The sequence below is a fragment of the Sebastes fasciatus genome, chromosome 1 (assembly GCF_043250625.1).
Source record: "Sebastes fasciatus isolate fSebFas1 chromosome 1, fSebFas1.pri, whole genome shotgun sequence".
NCBI classification, from domain to species: domain Eukaryota; kingdom Metazoa; phylum Chordata; class Actinopteri; order Perciformes; family Sebastidae; genus Sebastes; species Sebastes fasciatus.
The window spans coordinates 37,341,941-37,360,489 of record NC_133795.1 but is presented as its reverse complement, the minus strand read 5'-3'; the positions used below and the strand labels follow the sequence as shown (position 1 = coordinate 37,360,489).

General features: G+C 38.4%; 1 protein-coding gene across 1 annotated transcript in view; it reads right to left on the bottom strand.

The window, feature by feature from the left end:
• The window catches only part of LOC141774637 (polymeric immunoglobulin receptor-like), a 42,522-nt gene extending 23,991 nt beyond the window's left edge, over positions 1–18,531 (bottom strand). The window contains exons 1-8 of the mRNA XM_074647462.1: positions 18,440–18,531; positions 16,971–17,267; positions 15,971–16,033; positions 14,560–14,877; positions 14,133–14,447; positions 12,536–12,832; positions 11,536–11,598; positions 10,129–10,443 (exon numbers count right to left, since the gene is read on the bottom strand). Of these exons, the coding sequence (XP_074503563.1) occupies positions 10,129–10,443; positions 11,536–11,598; positions 12,536–12,832; positions 14,133–14,447; positions 14,560–14,877; positions 15,971–16,033; positions 16,971–17,267; positions 18,440–18,506 (1,735 nt within the window). The 5' untranslated portion in view covers positions 18,507–18,531. The remainder of the gene's footprint in view (positions 1–10,128; positions 10,444–11,535; positions 11,599–12,535; positions 12,833–14,132; positions 14,448–14,559; positions 14,878–15,970; positions 16,034–16,970; positions 17,268–18,439) is intronic.
• Between the last annotated feature and the right edge of the window lie 18 nt (positions 18,532–18,549).

Genomic DNA, 18,549 nt, shown 5'->3' with positions numbered 1-18,549 from the left:
CCTGACAGCTTGTTTCAAATGCAGAGTTTCTGAATACGGGCTGTGTGTATTTCTCTGTGGATTAAGCGTTTCGATACTTTCACAGTATTTATATAGAACTTAAACCTGTTTTATAATAAAAAAAACATGAAAATCTCCCTTTTTTATAACATGGGACCTTTAATATAATAACGACTCGTTGAAATCGGTTGAGAAATGTCGATGTTATAGTGCTTTTTATCCAGAAAAACGGCAGCTCCCCGTTCACTTGTATAGGGTTACAGGCCAGTCTTGCCCGGTCCAATACGGCGCCCATGTTGACGTATCGCCGCAGCGGGCTGAAGCGTCCTATGCAGCGTCTCAGCTGTGGAGGAGACGACGAGCTGAATTCAACACGGAGGCAAGTTAGCAATAATAATTATGAGTAAAAGGTGATATAATAGTTGAAGTTACGCAGCAGCGGACCTCGGTTACAGTGTTCGGGATCCTGTGATTCATGAAGACACTGAGGGTCATCATTAGTGTGATTTGATGAGTAGTTCGGTGGTGAGTATTTGTTTTAGCTAACGGTAGCTTAACCAAGACGGTAGCTTAGCTCATGAAAGGTATTAAGAGAACTTAGCTAGGTCTGTCAACATAACTGCAATTACATTAATAAAAAGTTGCATTATTGTAGAATTAACAAGATATGTTTTAAATAATTGAAATGAGATTCTGCCAGCAAAAAGACAAGTATGATTTTATTGTGGAGCGGCAGCCATGTTGGATGCTAACGTTGACGTTTAACGGCTGTTGAGGCTCAGCGGGGGCCGTTAGCTTTGGTCCATGGCGGTGACCTGCTGGGAAGTAACTGAGTAACGTTACATGTATTCAAGTACTGTGACGTTACTACCATGTTGAGGTACTTGCTTTACTTGGTTATTTCCATTTTATGCTACTTTACACTACATCTCAGAGAGGAAATATACTTTTTAGGCACCACATTTATCTGATAACTTCAGTTACTCTGAAGTATTAAAACTATAGTGACATTAGTTAGTCTACATTATAGTGACATTAGTTAGTCTACATTATAGTGACATTAGTTAGTCTACATTATAGTGACATTAGTTAGTCTACATTATAGTGACTTTAGTTAGTCTACATTATAGTGACTTTAGTTAGTCTACATTATAGTGACATTAGTTAGTCTACATTATAGTGACATTAGTTAGGCTACATTATAGTGACATTAGTTAGGCTACATTATAGTGACTTTAGTTAGGCTACATTATAGTGACATTAGTTAGTCTACATTATAGTGACATTAGTTAGTCTACATTATAGTGACTTTAGTTAGTCTACATTATAGTGACTTTAGTTAGTCTACATTATAGTGACTTTAGTTAGTCTACATTATAGTGACATTAGTTAGTCTACATTATAGTGACATTAGTTAGTCTACATTATAGTGACTTTAGTTAGTCTACATTATAGTGACATTAGTTAGACTACATTATAGTGACATTAGTTTGTCTACATTATAGTGACATTAGTTAGTCTACATTATAGTGACATTAGTTAGGCTACATTATAGTGACATTAGTTAGTCTACATTATAGTGACTTTAGTTAGTCTACATTATAGTGACATTAGTTAGTCTACATTATAGTGACATTAGTTAGTCTACATTATAGTGACTTTAGTTAGTCTACATTATAGTGACATTAGTTAGACTACATTATAGTGACATTAGTTAGTCTACATTATAGTGACTTTAGTTAGTCTACATTATAGTGACATTAGTTAGGTTACATTATAGTGACATTAGTTAGTCTACATTATAGTGACATTAGTTAGTCTACATTATAGTGACATTAGTTAGGCTACATTATAGTGACTTTAGTTAGGCTACATTATAGTGACATTAGTTAGTCTACATTATAGTGACATTAGTTAGTCTACATTATAGTGACTTTAGTTAGTCTACATTATAGTGACATTAGTTAGTCTACATTATAGTGACATTAGTTAGTCTACATTATAGTGACTTTAGTTAGTCTACATTATAGTGACATTAGTTAGACTACATTATAGTGACATTAGTTAGTCTACATTATAGTGACTTTAGTTAGTCTACATTATAGTGACATTAGTTAGGGTACATTATAGTGACATTAGTTAGTCTACATTATAGTGACATTAGTTAGGCTACATTATAGTGACATTAGTTAGGCTACATTATAGTGACATTAGTTAGGCTACATTATAGTGACATTAGTTAGGCTACATTATAGTGACATTAGTTAGGCTACATTATAGTGACATTAGTTAGTCTACATTATAGTGACATTAGTTAGGCTACATTATAGTGACTTTAGTTAGGCTACATTATAGTGACATTAGTTAGTCTACATTATAGTGACTTTAGTTAGTCTACATTATAGTGACATTAGTTAGTCTACATTATAGTGACATTAGTTAGTCTACACTATAGTGACATTAGTTAGGCTACATTATAGTGACATTTGTTAGTCTACATTATAGTGACATTAGTTAGTCTACACTATAGTGACATTAGTTAGTCTACATTATAGTGACTTTAGTTAGACTACATTATAGTGACATTAGTTAGTCTACATTATAGTGACTTTAGTTAGGCTACATTATAGTGACATTAGTTAGACTACATTATAGTGACTTTAGTTAGACTACATTATAGTGACTTTACACTACATCTCTGTAGTGTTTGTTAATAATTTTTTCCTAATTGCATTCATTTTTACTGCTCAATGACGTAATACGTCTCCTGCCTCTATAAAATATATTTGGCATAATCAATCACAGATTTCAGTTCAAGCTTGCTATTTGTATGCCAGGGTAACCAGATCTCACCTAACCACATGTGGGGCAAAGAGTATGTTTCTGTGGGACACATTACCAAGGCTGAGAGGTCGTCTACGATTTAGATATAATGTCTATCTAACCTAAATAATAAACATTTCTATTCTGCCCCTTATCTTGTAACATCTCTATGTTTTAATGCCTGAATGCATCCAGAGATCAGCACATCTCTTTTTGAGACTTACATGAACTGTGGCGCTTCATTTCGTATCCCCCTTGTGTGAAATTGAAAAATAATGAGAATCACTTTCAGCCGTCTTATAAATACTTCTAAGTAGTTTCACAGTCTTTTTTGTAGCTGCTCTTCCTTTTTTTGTGGTAGTTTCCATCATATTCCTCCTAAATCTGCATAGATTGTGACTGCAGTGGTTTGACTTTTGAAAACTAGAGCCAATGAAAATGTGGGACATCGTCTCAATATGTGGGACGTGGGATAAAAATGCTATGCAGTCCCTCGTTAAGTGGGAAACCTTGTCACCCTATTTTTATGCACACTTTAGAAATACAATTCAAAGACGCCGTAGTGGATCAATTTTTAAGATGACTGAATAATAATAATAATAATTTCTCGTCACGTTTCTGATGAGCTGTAAATAGTTATTTGTTGGTCTGGAGGCTGTAGGTCATTATTTGTAATTAGTTACACCTACAGTAATTAAACACACCCTGTCACTGCCAGCTGGTCTGTCCTCCACCATATACTGCCCTGAAACTAGACGCCTATTACGTCCTACATTTCAGTTACAAAGGAGAATTATATGTCATTACTAGTGCAACATCTTATTTAATGTGCATACAGTATAACTGGATATTAATTGCATTTTATTTGCAGTCTGCAGGTGGTTTTCTTCATGGTCAAACTCTGTGAGAAGCTTTAGTGGGCAGGAGGCCAGACGATCACTGCTGATGTATGTAGAGGAGCCGAGGACGCACTGAATCTTTCACCTGGATGCCAGGTAAGCTTGAGAATAACTGTTAAGGGCCCCTAATTGATTTAAAACTACATAGTGAACTAAACTACGCCTTACTGACATAACTGAACTGAATTAAAATATATTAGGGATGTGGAGGTAGAAGGAAGCCATGATGTCCAGCTAAAGCTGCATGCTAACTAACTAATAAAATAAAGATTGATTGGATAATATTCACCAGATGTATAAAACAGTACATGTCCCTTATAAATTCAAAAGAAAATGCCACTAATTTGTGAGGGAAATGTCTTTATTCTTTGATATTTGGGTTGCTGGATAAAAAATGTAATGAATACTTCCTGACAATGACTGATATATTTGACTTCAGGACATCTCTGACTACATACATGCTGAAAATCAAACATTATTACTTGATTCATTTAGAGATTTTCCAAAGTAAAAGTCCCTAGAAGTGTATGATTAAACTTTTTCCCATGGTCTAGTGTAAAAAAAGTTAACAAAAATCACAATAAATCGTAATATTGAATCGCAATACATGTTGAATCGGCACCCAAGTATCGTGATAGTATTGAATCAGGAGATAGGTGTATTCTCCCAGCCCTATCAGGGATAATGCCAAACAAGGGTCATAAATAAGTTGTATTTAAACTACCAGAGTATTTTCTTTTGGTATCTGAATGTAATTCTTGGACTCTGAACAAAGACACATCTTTATCACTTTTAATTTAGGGCTGGGTGATTAACCTAAATTTGACCAAATTAACAATTACTTTATGACTCTCTAACCAAGCTAATTTAAGTCTAATCTCACAATCCCTGTCAGTCAGCGTACGGTTGCATCATTGGTGTGTGTTCAGTCCAAACAGAGGAAGTTGGGTTGGTGTTGAAGCATTAACAGGAAGACCTGATCTAACCCTGATAGAGGAAATGACTCAAATATTGAAGAAATTGCAGCTGCGTGTTTGCGTGCAGGCGAAGAAGAGCTGGTATGGAAAAAAAGATGGTGACGTTTGTGTGGCCAAAACTAAGCTAAATCTAAATACTGTTGAAAAATAGCTGTGGTTTAGAGAGGAAGCACAAAGACGTATGCACATCCAAGAGAAAAGAGCATTGCAGACTTTACAAACAACAATAAACAGTATCTGTGATTATAAGCTGATAATATCGGTCATGTCGATTAGGGATGGGAAAAAAAATTGATTCCCCTACGTATTGCGTTTTTTTTTTTAATACAATTTTGAAATAGATTTTTTAATGTCAGAATCGATGTATTTGCTTCATTTGAGTCTATGTGGAGATAGAAGGAAGTTCACCCTTTATTGTTGTAGTTGTAACAAACCAGAAGGTATAAAACGTTGGAGGGTCTGCGTGGATACGACCTGCACTCTCCGATTTTAAATCCAAAGTGGTAAACACTACACATCCAGTAAAGGATGGAAACAATTTGTCTTTCACACATTGCAGGAAGAGCAGAGCTAGACATCATGGCTCACAAATGAGTGGTATTTTCTTTTTAATTTATAAGGGACATGTAACGTTTTATACCTCTGGTGAATATAATCGCTGTGGTTTGTTTTGGTTGACGGATACGGAACGGATATGACGTCACGTTACTCAGACTACAACAATAAACACGGTAACTTCCTTCTACCTCCACATAGACTCAAATGAAGCAATATTTAGATTCTGGCATTACAAAATATATTTCAAATTTGTAAAAGAAAAAGAATACATGAATAAATTTTTTTCCCACCCCTAATGGCCGTACATTTGGTAACTGTGATAAAGTCCTGTCTGGTGGTTCCTCAGGGCTCCTGTGGTTTGTTGACTGTGGCGTAGAGAGGGTTCTCTGAAGACGGTTGGTTGACAGTAGAGTCGGTTGGACGGTGGCTGTCCTTCACAGTAGAATATTCACACATAGAGGAACTGGGTTTGGTGGTTAGCGCCTCACCACCAGCTTCGCCAGAGCAGTGAGGAAAGTTGATGGTAGAGTAATGCATTGAGGCAGAGGGTTTTGTGGGAAAGTTGGCGGTGTGATAAATATTGTCCATTGCAGGTCCTGAATCTGGTTCCTGGGGGCGCACCCGTAGCTCCTCGTACATATATCCCTTCAGGGAAGAAAGGAAAATACAGTCTGAACAGCTCTTATCCAAACCACACAATAAGCACTAACCAAACTAATGGTTAACAATGAAAACAAATTACAAACAGAATATTAGTTGCAGACATTCATTCCTAGAGATAACATCAGTGTACAAAGCCAGCAGGAAGTGATTTAATAGATGTCTCCAATAAAATAAAATAAAAAAACAATGTACTTTTTCCAAGTTTAACATAACTTTATTTGAGATCTGTACATTTCAGTTTCATAAATCAAATACTAACTTAACAGAAATGTGTTAGACTTTACACTATTATACTTCTACGTTGTAAAAACGAGATCAGTTTACCAGGCCTGCATAAAATATTATAATTAGGGCTGTCAAAGTTTACGCAAATATGTTTTATCCGCACTAATTTCTTTAACGCATTAATGCAAATTGTGATTTTGAGGTTGTAGCGGCTCAGTTTTACAGCTAGAGTGTAGATATTGGTATCATATGAAACTAGAAAACCTAATGAATCCATTGGTACCAGCTTGTCAGGAAGGAGGCTAAATAACGCTCCAAACTTGCGCTAAACTTTGGTGAGGAAAAACTGTCATGTCCATTTTCAAAGGGGTCCCTTGACCTCTGACCTCCAGATATGTGAATGTAAATGGGTTCTATGGGTACCCACAAGTCTCCCCTTTACAGACATGCCCACTTTATGATAATCACATGCAGTTTGGGAGAAGTCATAGTCAAGTCAGCACACTGACACACTGACAGCTGTTGTTGTCTGTTGGGCTGCAGTTTGCCATGTTATGATTTGAGCATATTTCTTATGCTAACTGCAGTACCTGTGAGGGTTTCTGGACAATATTTATCATTGTTTTGTGTTGTTAATTGATTTACAATAATAAATATATATATATACATTTGCATAAAGCAGCATATTTGTCCACTCCCACGTTGATAAGAGTATTAAATACTTCAAATCTCCCTTTAAGGTACATTTTGAACAGATAAAAAATGTGTAATTCATTTGCAATTAATCACAATGAACTATTTTAATTGATTGACAGCCCTATTTTGTATATTAGGTATCCTCCTGGGTTTTATGTATTTTGCCAACTCAGAATATGGATTCTGTTCAGAGGCCTTCTCGAGTGTTTCAGTTGGCTGTCAGAGGTGGTGATGCACCTGAACCTGAATCTAAATCCCTCGACTTTTTTCTTGTATTTGCAACCAAAATACTTAAATGTCTGGCATCATTCGGGTATGAGTAATCTAACTATTGCTCAATGTTTCTAGCTATACTGTACCACCACACACACACACACACACACAAAGACATACAATTATATTAGGGCCGTCAAATGATTGAAATAGTATCATAAAGTGGGCATGTCTGTAAAGGGGAGACTCGTGGGTACCTATAGAACCCATTTTCATTCACATATCTGGAGGTCAGAGGTCAAGGGTCCCCTTTAAAAATGGCCTTGCCAGTTTTTCCTCGCCAAGATTTAGCGCAGGTTTGGAGCGTCATTTAGCATTAGTTATTAATTTAGCTAGCATGACAGGGGGTTCCTTACATTTTCTAGTTTCATATGATACCAGTGTCTTCACTCTAGTTTTACAACCTCCAAAATATCGATTGTGTTAATGCGGTAAAGAAAATAGTGGCGTTAAAACTAATTTGTGCACTGACCTCTGTGTTGTGTTGTGCTGCTGCTGCTGCTGCTGCTGCTGCATTTCTTTTGTTTTTTGAATGTCCTGGCAGAAAGAAACAGAAGAGAACAAAAAGTAAAGGACATAAAGTTGATTAATTTCACCACTTCTCATCAAATTGAGACACAGTTGCCTCTCTATCTACCTAATTTACAACCAGTGCCTGCTCTACTGTCCAGTTAAGAACTAACAGAGTTCCACTGGTTGATGATTTTATATTTTCCAGTTTGGTTTCATTGAGTCAGACTTAACCACCACTGTGTATCCCCAGAAATGAGCAAAGATGAAGATGAAAGCAAGAAAACAAATCAACTTCCAGACATAAAAAGTAAAGTCTAGTCCTGTACGTCTGCTTTGTTTCACATCCGTACAGGATGGAGATGTCGTCAATGTGGTTTTGTGTGTACTATATGTGCATGTTTCGTGTTGTGCAAACCGGTAATAAGCGCCTTACGTTTGTAGATGAGGATCACAATGAGCACCAACAGCAGCAGCAGCAGTGCAGCCACACAGACGATCACAATAATGACGACCGGAACTGCTGCTGGTGGGACTGAAAGCAAACAAACGTGAATTAAAGTTGTACATCAAAGAATACACAAATGAACGTCTCATCAAAAGAAAGAAAATTAAAAAAAAAAATGTAAATAAGTTATAGCGCTGGACCATTCATCTATCTCCTGATTCAATACTATCACGATACTTGGGGGCTGATTCAGTATGTATTGAAGTATTGCGATTTGATTTTACGATTAATTGTGATTTTTGTGAACCTTTTTAACACTAGACCGTGGGGAGAAAGTTCAATCATACACTTTTAGGGACTTTTACTTTGGAAAATATCTAAATGAATACAGTAAAAATGATTTTCAGCATGTATGTATTCAGAGTTGTCCTGAAGTCAAATATATCAGTCAGATAAAAGAATAGATACATTTCCCTCACTAATTAGTGGTATTTTCTTTTTAATTTATAAGGGATCAATATATATATATATATAGAGAGCCCGCTGGTCGGACGGCTGGCTACTTAGCTAGCTTAGCTTAGCTTAACACAGAAAATGAGCTGAACAAAGTTGTCGATCATCTGGGGATAGCACTGTGCTTTCCTACGCTGTGACAAGAGTGTGTGGATGAAGCATTAAGTTGTTCATTTTTACTCATTTAGTGTCCAGCTAGTTAGCTAGCTACCTTGCTAATTCCACCATGCTACAGAAATTGAGCCCAACAGCGGACAGCGCCTGGTCACGGGCCCTCAGCCTCACTCCTCGCCGCTAGGAAACTACTTCACGGGGAGGAGACTGTGTGCAGGGTTTTACCTGCATAGAGAATTACCAGGCGGTCGCCTCCGTTAAATTTCGCCCCGCCTCCAGCTCGCGACAAAACTCTTCATGGAAAACACTATTTTCTAACAAGCATTGCACTTGATGGATTTTAGTCATTTGTAAGTGCATGTGCGGCATTACGTCATCGTGTTGGCGCTGTAACAAACAGCACAGTGAACCAGAGAAGCCGCTGAGAGGAAGAAACGAGCCGTCTGTTTTGGTTTTCGGTCGGATCGCTGCAAAGCGGGAGCAGCAGTGTTACCGCTGGTAACGTTTTCACCACCACAGCAAAAAAAACCCTACAGTAAACAAAATTCCTTTTCCCTCCCGTTTGATGTTTTAATATAGTTTGATATCGCCAGTTGGCATTTATAAATGTTGCAAGCGGCAGTCTGCGTTTGTGAAAGCTGCTCCATTTGCCTCTTTACATGAGTGCCATGAACAGTTTCATAATGAACCGAAAATACTTTTACACTTCTCAGTGAGCTGGCCTTCACCGGGCGCATTTCCTCCGCAACAGTCCGCACACTGCTCTAGTCTGGCTCGGTAAGGCCCAGGGCCGGGGGGGGGGGGGGGGAGTGGCTCGTGGCTCCGCGGGGTCGTTGAGTGAGGGCTCGCTGTTCCCTCTCTCGCTGCGGGGAGGGGCGGTTCCCTGCTCCGTACTATAGTATAGTACTTGAGTAGCCTACAGTCCACCACTGCTAGAGCACGAGATTAAAATTGTTCCAAAAGAAACCACTAATGAATATAAACAAGAATGTTTTAATGCAGACATACAGTGTGCTGCAGTGACTACAAGAATCATCATACTGGTGTGATTGTATGTATCAAAGGGTTAAATTGAGCATTTATGAAGTGCTTAGAGGATATTTGAAAATATCATGATATATATCGTGTATCATGATATAGCCTAAAAATATCGCAATATTATTTTTAGACCAAATCGCCCAGCCCTAGTCCCACTGGTTAATGTTACAGTAACTTTCTCAACTAACACTCGCGATCCTGTTGGTTGTCTCTTTTGAGTATACACACCAATAGGCTATGTGAGACTCTGTCCAATCGTAGGAGACTTTGTTAATATATAGACAAACAGACAGACAGCGTTTCCTATCAGTGACGGTATTTAACAACATATTTCAGAGACATCTTAATTCTCTGTGTGAGTAAATCAAAGTGTCAGATGTGAGCTTCTCACCTTCAACCTTCAGTGTTATATTTCTGAGTGCAGCTCGGTTACATCCTCCTTTACGTTCCACTCCACACCAGTAGACACCAGCATGCTGTGAGGACACATTACTGATGGACATGGTGAAGCTACTGTTGCTTTCTGTGAGAGTGAACGTCCCGTTTGACCTCAGAGAAGATCTAGTTGATACAATATTCTCACAGATTGATCCGTTGTCTCTGCAGAAAAACTTGACTTCGGAGTTTCCTTTGTAACCACATGAGATGGTGGTATTAGCTGTTCTGTACACAGTTTGAATGAATGGTTCCTGGCATTCATTTTTCTCTGTAAATAAAAAACATGTAGAATGTAAGTAAGTAGGCTTTATTTCTATAGCAACTTCAAAACCAGAATTACAGTGTGCTGCACTGGTGCACAGAAAATACAAAACCATGGTCAAACAGAGAGAAATATAAAACAAAATATAATAAAAACAACATAAAGCCATTGGAGTATAAGAAAGTGGTACCAAACAATACATTTCTGATATCTGAGGTATTGTATTTGTTATCATCCATCTATGGCTTGATGTGTACCTCAAAGACATAGGCTCTGAAAATGTGATTAATCACATGTGCATTGTGTTGTTGTATTTTATGTAGGGCTGTCAATCGATTAAAATACTTAATCGTGATTAATTGCATGATTGTCCACAGTTAATTGTAATTAATCGCACATTTTGTATCTATTCAAAATGTCAAGTATTTAATACTTGATTTAATACTTGAGGTCAGAGGTCAAGGTACCCCTTTGACAACGGCCATGACAGTTTTTCTTATTGTCAAAATTTAGCTTAAGTTTAGAGCATCATTTAGTTAACAAGCTAGTATGACATGGTTGGTACCAATGGATTCATTATGTTTTCTAGTTTTATATGATGCCAGTATCTTCACTCTAGCTTTAAAACTGAGCTGCTACAACCTCTGAAATATCAACAGCCTGTCAGATTTTAAGAGGTTGATTCAAAATTGCAAGCGTTAAATAAATTAGTGCATCGAAAGGAGCCAGTTGAGGAGGTTCGGGCATCTAGCACGGATGCCCCCTGGGCGCCTCCCTTGGGAGATGTTCCAGGCACGACCAGCTGGGAGGAGACCACGGGGAAGACCCAGGACTAGGTGGAGAGATTATATCTCTACTCTGGCCTGGGAACGCCTCGGGATCCCCCAGTCAGAGCTGGTTAATGTGGCCCGGGAAAGGGAAGTTTGGGGTCCCCTGCTGGAGCTGTTGCCCCCGCGACCCGATCCCGGATAAGCGGTTGAAGATGGATGGATGGATGGATGGAAATAAATTAGTGACGTTAAAACAAATTTGCCTTAACCCTTTATTATTGAGTTAACTTTGACAGCCCAAATGTTAAGTTATAAGTTTTATATTTACTTGTTTTATTTATGTTTTCTTCTCCGTCTGTGCATCCCTTCACTTCAGAATGGGCCTGACAACCTGTAGATCAGACAAAGACAAAAGGTCACATCATGTCAGAAACAATTAGAAGGACTGTAGTAATCTGAATCAGCTCTGTATCAATACAACCTACACTTTATACATCAGTAGATCAGAGTAGAGGATGAGCCCTGCTATAACGTCAACTGTAATGTAGGGCTGTCAATCAATTAACATATTTAATCGCAAAGTAATCACACATTTTTTATCTGTTCAAAACGTACCTTAAAGGGAGATTTGTCAAGTATTTAATACTCTTATCAACATGGGAGTGGACAAATATGCTGCTTTTTGCAATCGGTGTATATAGTTATTACTGTAAATCAATTAACAACACAAAACAATGACAGATATTGTCCAGAAACCCTCACAGGTACTGCATTTAGCATAAAACAATATGCTCAAATCATAACATGGCAAACTGCAGCCCAACAGGCAACAACAGCTGTCAGTGTGTCAGTGTGCTGACTTGACTATGACTTGCCAGAAACTGCATGTGATTATCATAAAGTGGGCATGTCTGTAAAGGGGAGATGTATCGGTACCCATAGAATCCATTTTCATTCACATATCTGGAGGTCAGAGGTCAAGGGACCCCTTTGAAAATTGCCATGGCAGTTTTTTCTCAACAAAATTTAGCGTAGGTTTTGAGCGTTATTTAACTTCCATTAACACGGTTGGTACCGATGGATTCTTTATGTTTTCTAGTTTCATATGATACCAGTATCTCCACTCTAGCTTTAAAACTGAGCCGCTACAACCAAAAAATTGCAAGTTGCGTTAATGCGTTAAATAAATTAGCGGCGTTAAAACGAATTTGCGTTAACGCGTTATCATCACTATCATTATGTTTACTTGTTTTATTTATGTTTTCTTAGTTTGACCAAGTTTTAATTTTGAGTTTATTAAAAACACATTAATAGTGAGTGTCTCTTACCATCTTCCAGTTGTAGTTTCACTGTTTCACGTTTGGATCCTTGAAACATACACTGGTATTTCCCAGAGTCGTTGTGTTGAAGTCGTCTGATGTTCACGTTGAGTTTTTTATTTTTTGTATCATGGTACAGGGAAAACCTGCCTTTGTTCTCCCACACATCGGTCTTATTACTCCGTATGGGTCCCCATGGAAGACCTACAGTAATATTTTTATATGTTTCATTTGGTTCAGGATATTTGCAGGTGAATTCAACCCATCCGTCTCTGCATCCCTTCACTTCAGAATAGGCCTGACAACCTGTAGATCAGACAAAGACAAAAGGTCACATCATGTCAGAAACAATTAGAAAGACTGTAGTAATCTGAATCAGCTCTGTATCAATACAACCTACACTTTATACATCAGTAGATCAGAGTAGAGGATGAGCCCTGCTATAACATCAACTGTAATGTAGGCAGGGAATGAAATTGACATCTGCCACCTGCCAAATAGCCTACAGGGTAAATGTTGGCTGTGGCAGGTCAAAATGTTTGGTCACCTGCCACCATGGCAGATATGTTTCCTTATATTAAGAAATATTATTTAAAAAAACAATTCCTAAGTTTAAAATAGTCAGGGATTAATGTTAGATGATCCATATTTCTACTGTCTGGCACCACTGACTCATGTTTACAAGTCTAAAGTGTTCTACATAGATTTCATTTCAGTGGCAGACACAAAGTTGAGTGTCCGGTAGAAATGTTCAGTGACCTGCCACAGTGGCTACTTAGCTAGCTTAGTTTGCTAATTCCACCACGCTGTCAGGCAACACAGAATATGAGCCAAACAAAGTGGTCGCTCATCTGGTGATAGCACTGAGCTTTCCTACGCTGTGACCAGAGTGTGTGGATGAAGCATTCAAATGTTAGATTTTACTCATTTAGCAACCAGCTAGGTAGCTAGCTATCTCGCTAATTCCACCCTGCTACAGAAAATGAGCCCAACAGAGGTCAGCGCTGGGTCACGGTCCCTCTGCCTCCCTCCTCACCGCCAGGAGACTACTTCACCGGGAGGAGAGCAGGCGTTAGCTAGCTAGCGTCTCAGTCTGCGGACAAGCTAGCTAGCTAACTAGCGTTAGCCAGCCGTCTCCTCCTCCTGCAGTAGTCTCCAGCGGAGTAGGGGTCGGCTAATCTGGTCCCGTTGGTTAATGTGAACTCTCTCAACTAACTCTCGTGGTCCTGTTGGTTGTCTCTTTTGAGTATTCACACCAGTATGTGAGACTCTGTCCAGTAGTAGGAGACTTTGTGAAGTTAGTGATAGTAGCTGTAAACAGACAGACAGCGTTTCCTATCAGTGACGGTATTTAACAACATATTACATACATATTACAGTCAGTGTAACAGATTTATCAGATTATTGTTCAGACTCAAATGATCATGAGTGCTCCTGCAGTTTGGAGGATGACCTTTGACCTGCAGCTTGGAGGATGACCTTTGACCTGCAGCTTCTACTATAGTCAGACGTCATATTCATACATTATATCATCATATCATATTCATGCCTCCTACAATCTGAACAGGGGTCAGATTACAAACCATAAAATAATCCGACAACTCACCGACAGTCATCACAAATCTGTGGAAGAATGGGTTGCTGCGTGTTGTGCTACTGGTTTTAGCTCCACACCAGTATGTCCCGGTGTCCTCTGATGTTACGTCTCTCACTGTAATGGTGATATTTTTCATCTCTTTGTTGTCCTTCATGGAAAACCTCCCAGTGTTCTGTTTGGTGGTCACTAGAGGTTCACATATGGATGGATCTTCTCCCTTGCAGATGAATTTAATCTGGTTGTCTGGTTGTTCTTTTGAGTAATCACACCAGTATGTGAAATTCTGTCCAATCATAGGAGACCTTCTGAAGTTAGTAATAGTATCTGTAAACAGACAGACAGCGTTTCCTATCAGTGACGGTATTTAACAACATATTTCAGAGACATCTTAATTCTCTGTTTGAGTAAATCAAAGTGTCAGATGTGAGCTTCTCACCTTCAACCTTCAGTGTTATATTTCTGAGTGCAGCTCGGTTACATCCTCCATTACGTTCCACTCCACACCAGTAGACACCAGCATGCTGTGAGGACACATTACTGATGGACATGGTGAAGCTACTGTTGCTTTCTGTGAGAGTGAACGTCCCGTTTGACCTCAGAGAAGATCTAGTTGATACAATATTCTCACAGATATATCCGTTGTCTTTGCAGTAAAACTTTGAAACAGTGGAGTTTCCTTTGTAACCACATGAGATGGTGGTATTAGCTGTTCTGTATGCAGTTTGAATGAATGGTTCCTGGCATTCATTTTTCTCTGCAAATAAAAAACATGTAGAATGTAAGTAAGTAGGCTTTATTTCTATAGCAACTTCAAAACCAGAATTACAGTGTGCTGCACTGGTGCACAGAAAATACAAAACCATGGTCAAACAGAGAGAAATATAAAACAAAATATAATAAAAACAACATAAAGCCATTGGAGTATAAGAAAGTGGTACCAAACAATACATTTCTGATATCTGAGGTATTGTATTTGTTGTCATCCATCTATGGCTTGATGTGTACCTCAAAGACATAGGCTCTGAAAATGTGATTAATCACATGTGCATTGTGTTGTTGTATTTTATGTAGGGCTGTCAATCGATTAAAATACTTAATCGTGATTAATTGCATGATTGTCCACAGTTAATTGTAATTAATCGCACATTTTGTATCTATTCAAAATGTCAAGTATTTAATACTTGATTTAATACTTGAGGTCAGAGGTCAAGGTACCCCTTTGACAACGGCCATGACAGGTTTTCCTATTGTCAAAATTTAGCTTAAGTTTAGAGCATTATTTAGTTAACAAGCTAGTATGACATGGTTGGTATCAATGGATTCATTATGTTTTCTAGTTTTATATGATGCCAGTATCTTCACTCTAGCTTTAAAACTGAGCTGCTACAACCTCTGAAATATCAACAGCCTGTCAGATATTTAAGAGGTTGATTCAAAATTGCAAGCGTTAAATAAATTAGTGCATCGAAAGGAGCCAGTTGAGGAGGTTCGGGCATCTAGCACGGATGCCCCCTGGGCGCCTCCCTTGGGAGATGTTCCAGGCACGACCAGCTGGGAGGAGACCACGGGGAAGACCCAGGACTAGGTGGAGAGATTATATCTCTACTCTGGCCTGGGAACGCCTCGGGATCCCCCAGTCAGAGCTGGTTAATGTGGCCCGGGAAAGGGAAGTTTGGGGTCCCCTGCTGGAGCTGTTGCCCCCGCGACCCGATCCCGGATAAGCGGTTGAAGATGGATGGATGGATGGATGGAAATAAATTAGTGACGTTAAAACAAATTTGCCTTAACCCTTTATTATTGAGTTAACTTTGACAGCCCAAATGTTAAGTTATAAGTTTTATATTTACTTGTTTTATTTATGTTTTCTTCTCCGTCTGTGCATCCCTTCACTTCAGAATGGGCCTGACAACCTGTAGATCAGACAAAGACAAAAGGTCACATCATGTCAGAAACAATTAGAAGGACTGTAGTAATCTGAATCAGCTCTGTATCAATACAACCTACACTTTATACATCAGTAGATCAGAGTAGAGGATGAGCCCTGCTATAACGTCAACTGTAATGTAGGGCTGTCAATCAATTAAAATATTTAATCGCAAAGTAATCACACATTTTTTATCTGTTCAAAACGTACCTTAAAGGGAGATTTGTCAAGTATTTAATACTCTTATCAACATGGGAGTGGACAAATATGCTGCTTTTTGCAATCGGTGTATATAGTTATTACTGTAAATCAATTAACAACACAAAACAATGACAGATATTGTCCAGAAACCCTCACAGGTACTGCATTTAGCATAAAACAATATGCTCAAATCATAACATGGCAAACTGCAGCCCAACAGGCAACAACAGCTGTCAGTGTGTCAGTGTGCTGACTTGACTATGACTTGCCAGAAACTGCATGTGATTATCATAAAGTGGGCATGTCTGTAAAGGGGAGATGTATCGGTACCCATAGAATCCATTTTCATTCACATATCTGGAGGTCAGAGGTCAAGGGACCCCTTTGAAAATTGCCATGGCAGTTTTTTCTCAACAAAATTTAGCGTAGGTTTTGAGCGTTATTTAACTTCCATTAACACGGTTGGTACCGATGGATTCTTTATGTTTTCTAGTTTCATATGATACCAGTATCTCCACTCTAGCTTTAAAACTGAGCCGCTACAACCAAAAAATTGCAAGTTGCGTTAATGCGTTAAATAAATTAGCGGCGTTAAAACGAATTTGCGTTAACGCGTTATCATCACTATCATTATGTTTACTTGTTTTATTTATGTTTTCTTAGTTTGACCAAGTTTTAATTTTGAGTTTATTAAAAACACATTAATAGTGAGTGTCTCTTACCATCTTCCAGTTGTAGTTTCACTGTTTCACGTTTGGATCCTTGAAACATACACTGGTATTTCCCAGAGTCGTTGTGTTGAAGTCGTCTGATGTTCACGTTGAGTTTTTTATTTTTTGTATCATGGTACAGGGAAAACCTGCCTTTGTTCTCCCACACATCGGTCTTATTACTCCGTATGGGTCCCCATGGAAGACCTACAGTAATATTTTTATATGTTTCATTTGGTTCAGGATATTTGCAGGTGAATTCAACCCATCCGTCTCTGCATCCCTTCACTTCAGAATAGGCCTGACAACCTGTAGATCAGACAAAGACAAAAAGTCACATCATGTCAGAAACAATTAGAAAGACTGTAGTAATCTGAATCAGCTCTGTATCAATACATACTACACTTTATACATCAGTAGGTCAGAGTAGAGGATGAGCCCTGCTATAACATCAACTGTAATGTAGGGCTGTCAATCAATTAAAATATTTAATCGCAAAGTAATCACACATTTTTTATCTGTTCAAAACGTACCTTAAAGGGAGATTTGTCAAGTATTTAATACTTTTATCAACATGGGAGTGGGCAAATATGCTGCTTTTAGCAAATGTGTGTATATGTTTATTATTGGAAATCAATTAACAACACAAAACAATGATAAATATTGTCCAGAAACCCTCACAGGTACTGCATTTAGCATAAAACAATATGCTCAAATCATAACGTGGCAAACTGCAGCCCAACAGGCAACAACAGCTGTCAGTGTGTCAGTGTGCTGACTTGACTATGACTTGCACCTAAACTGCATGTGATTATCATAAAGTGGATATGTCTGTAAAGGGGAGACTCGTGGGTACCCATAGAACCCATTTTCATTCTCATATCTGGAGGTCAGAGGTCAAGGGACCCCTTTGAAAATGGCCATGACAGTTTTTTCTCAACAAAATTTAGCGTAAGTTTGGAGCGTTATTTAACTTCCATTAACACGGTTGGTACCGATGGATTCTTTATGTTTTCTAGTTTCATATGATACCAGTATCTCCACTCTAGCTTTAAAACTGAGCCGCTACAACCAAAAAATTGCAAGTTGCGTTAATGCGTTAAATAAATTAGCGGCGTTAAAACAAATTTGCGTTAACGCGTTATCATCACGTTAACTTTGACAGCCCTAGTTATTATATTACAATAACGCCGTAGAAAATTATCCTGTTGTTATATTTCGAGCTATGTCTGTCTAAGCCAGTCAGTGTTGGGTAACTATAACTAACCAAATTAGTAGGGCTGGGTCATGATTTTAGATTTTTCGAATATGTATTTAAAAGTGTTCTTTAACCTTGTTGGTTTTAGTCTGTGAACCAGTGCTGCAGTAACACTGCTACTGTGACCGACCACACCACAGGATGTATGAAAACTGGTTAATTTCTTCGAACAGTTATCTATCAAATCTGTAATATCAGAAGTCAGACAGCAGTAATATTTTACCTGTAATCAGAGAGAGGAAGAGCAGAAGAAAGTTCCTCATTGTGTTGATCTTGGATGCTGAAATCATTTCTCCGTTCCTCTTTTCATCTGTTGGTGGCTATTCAGCGTCT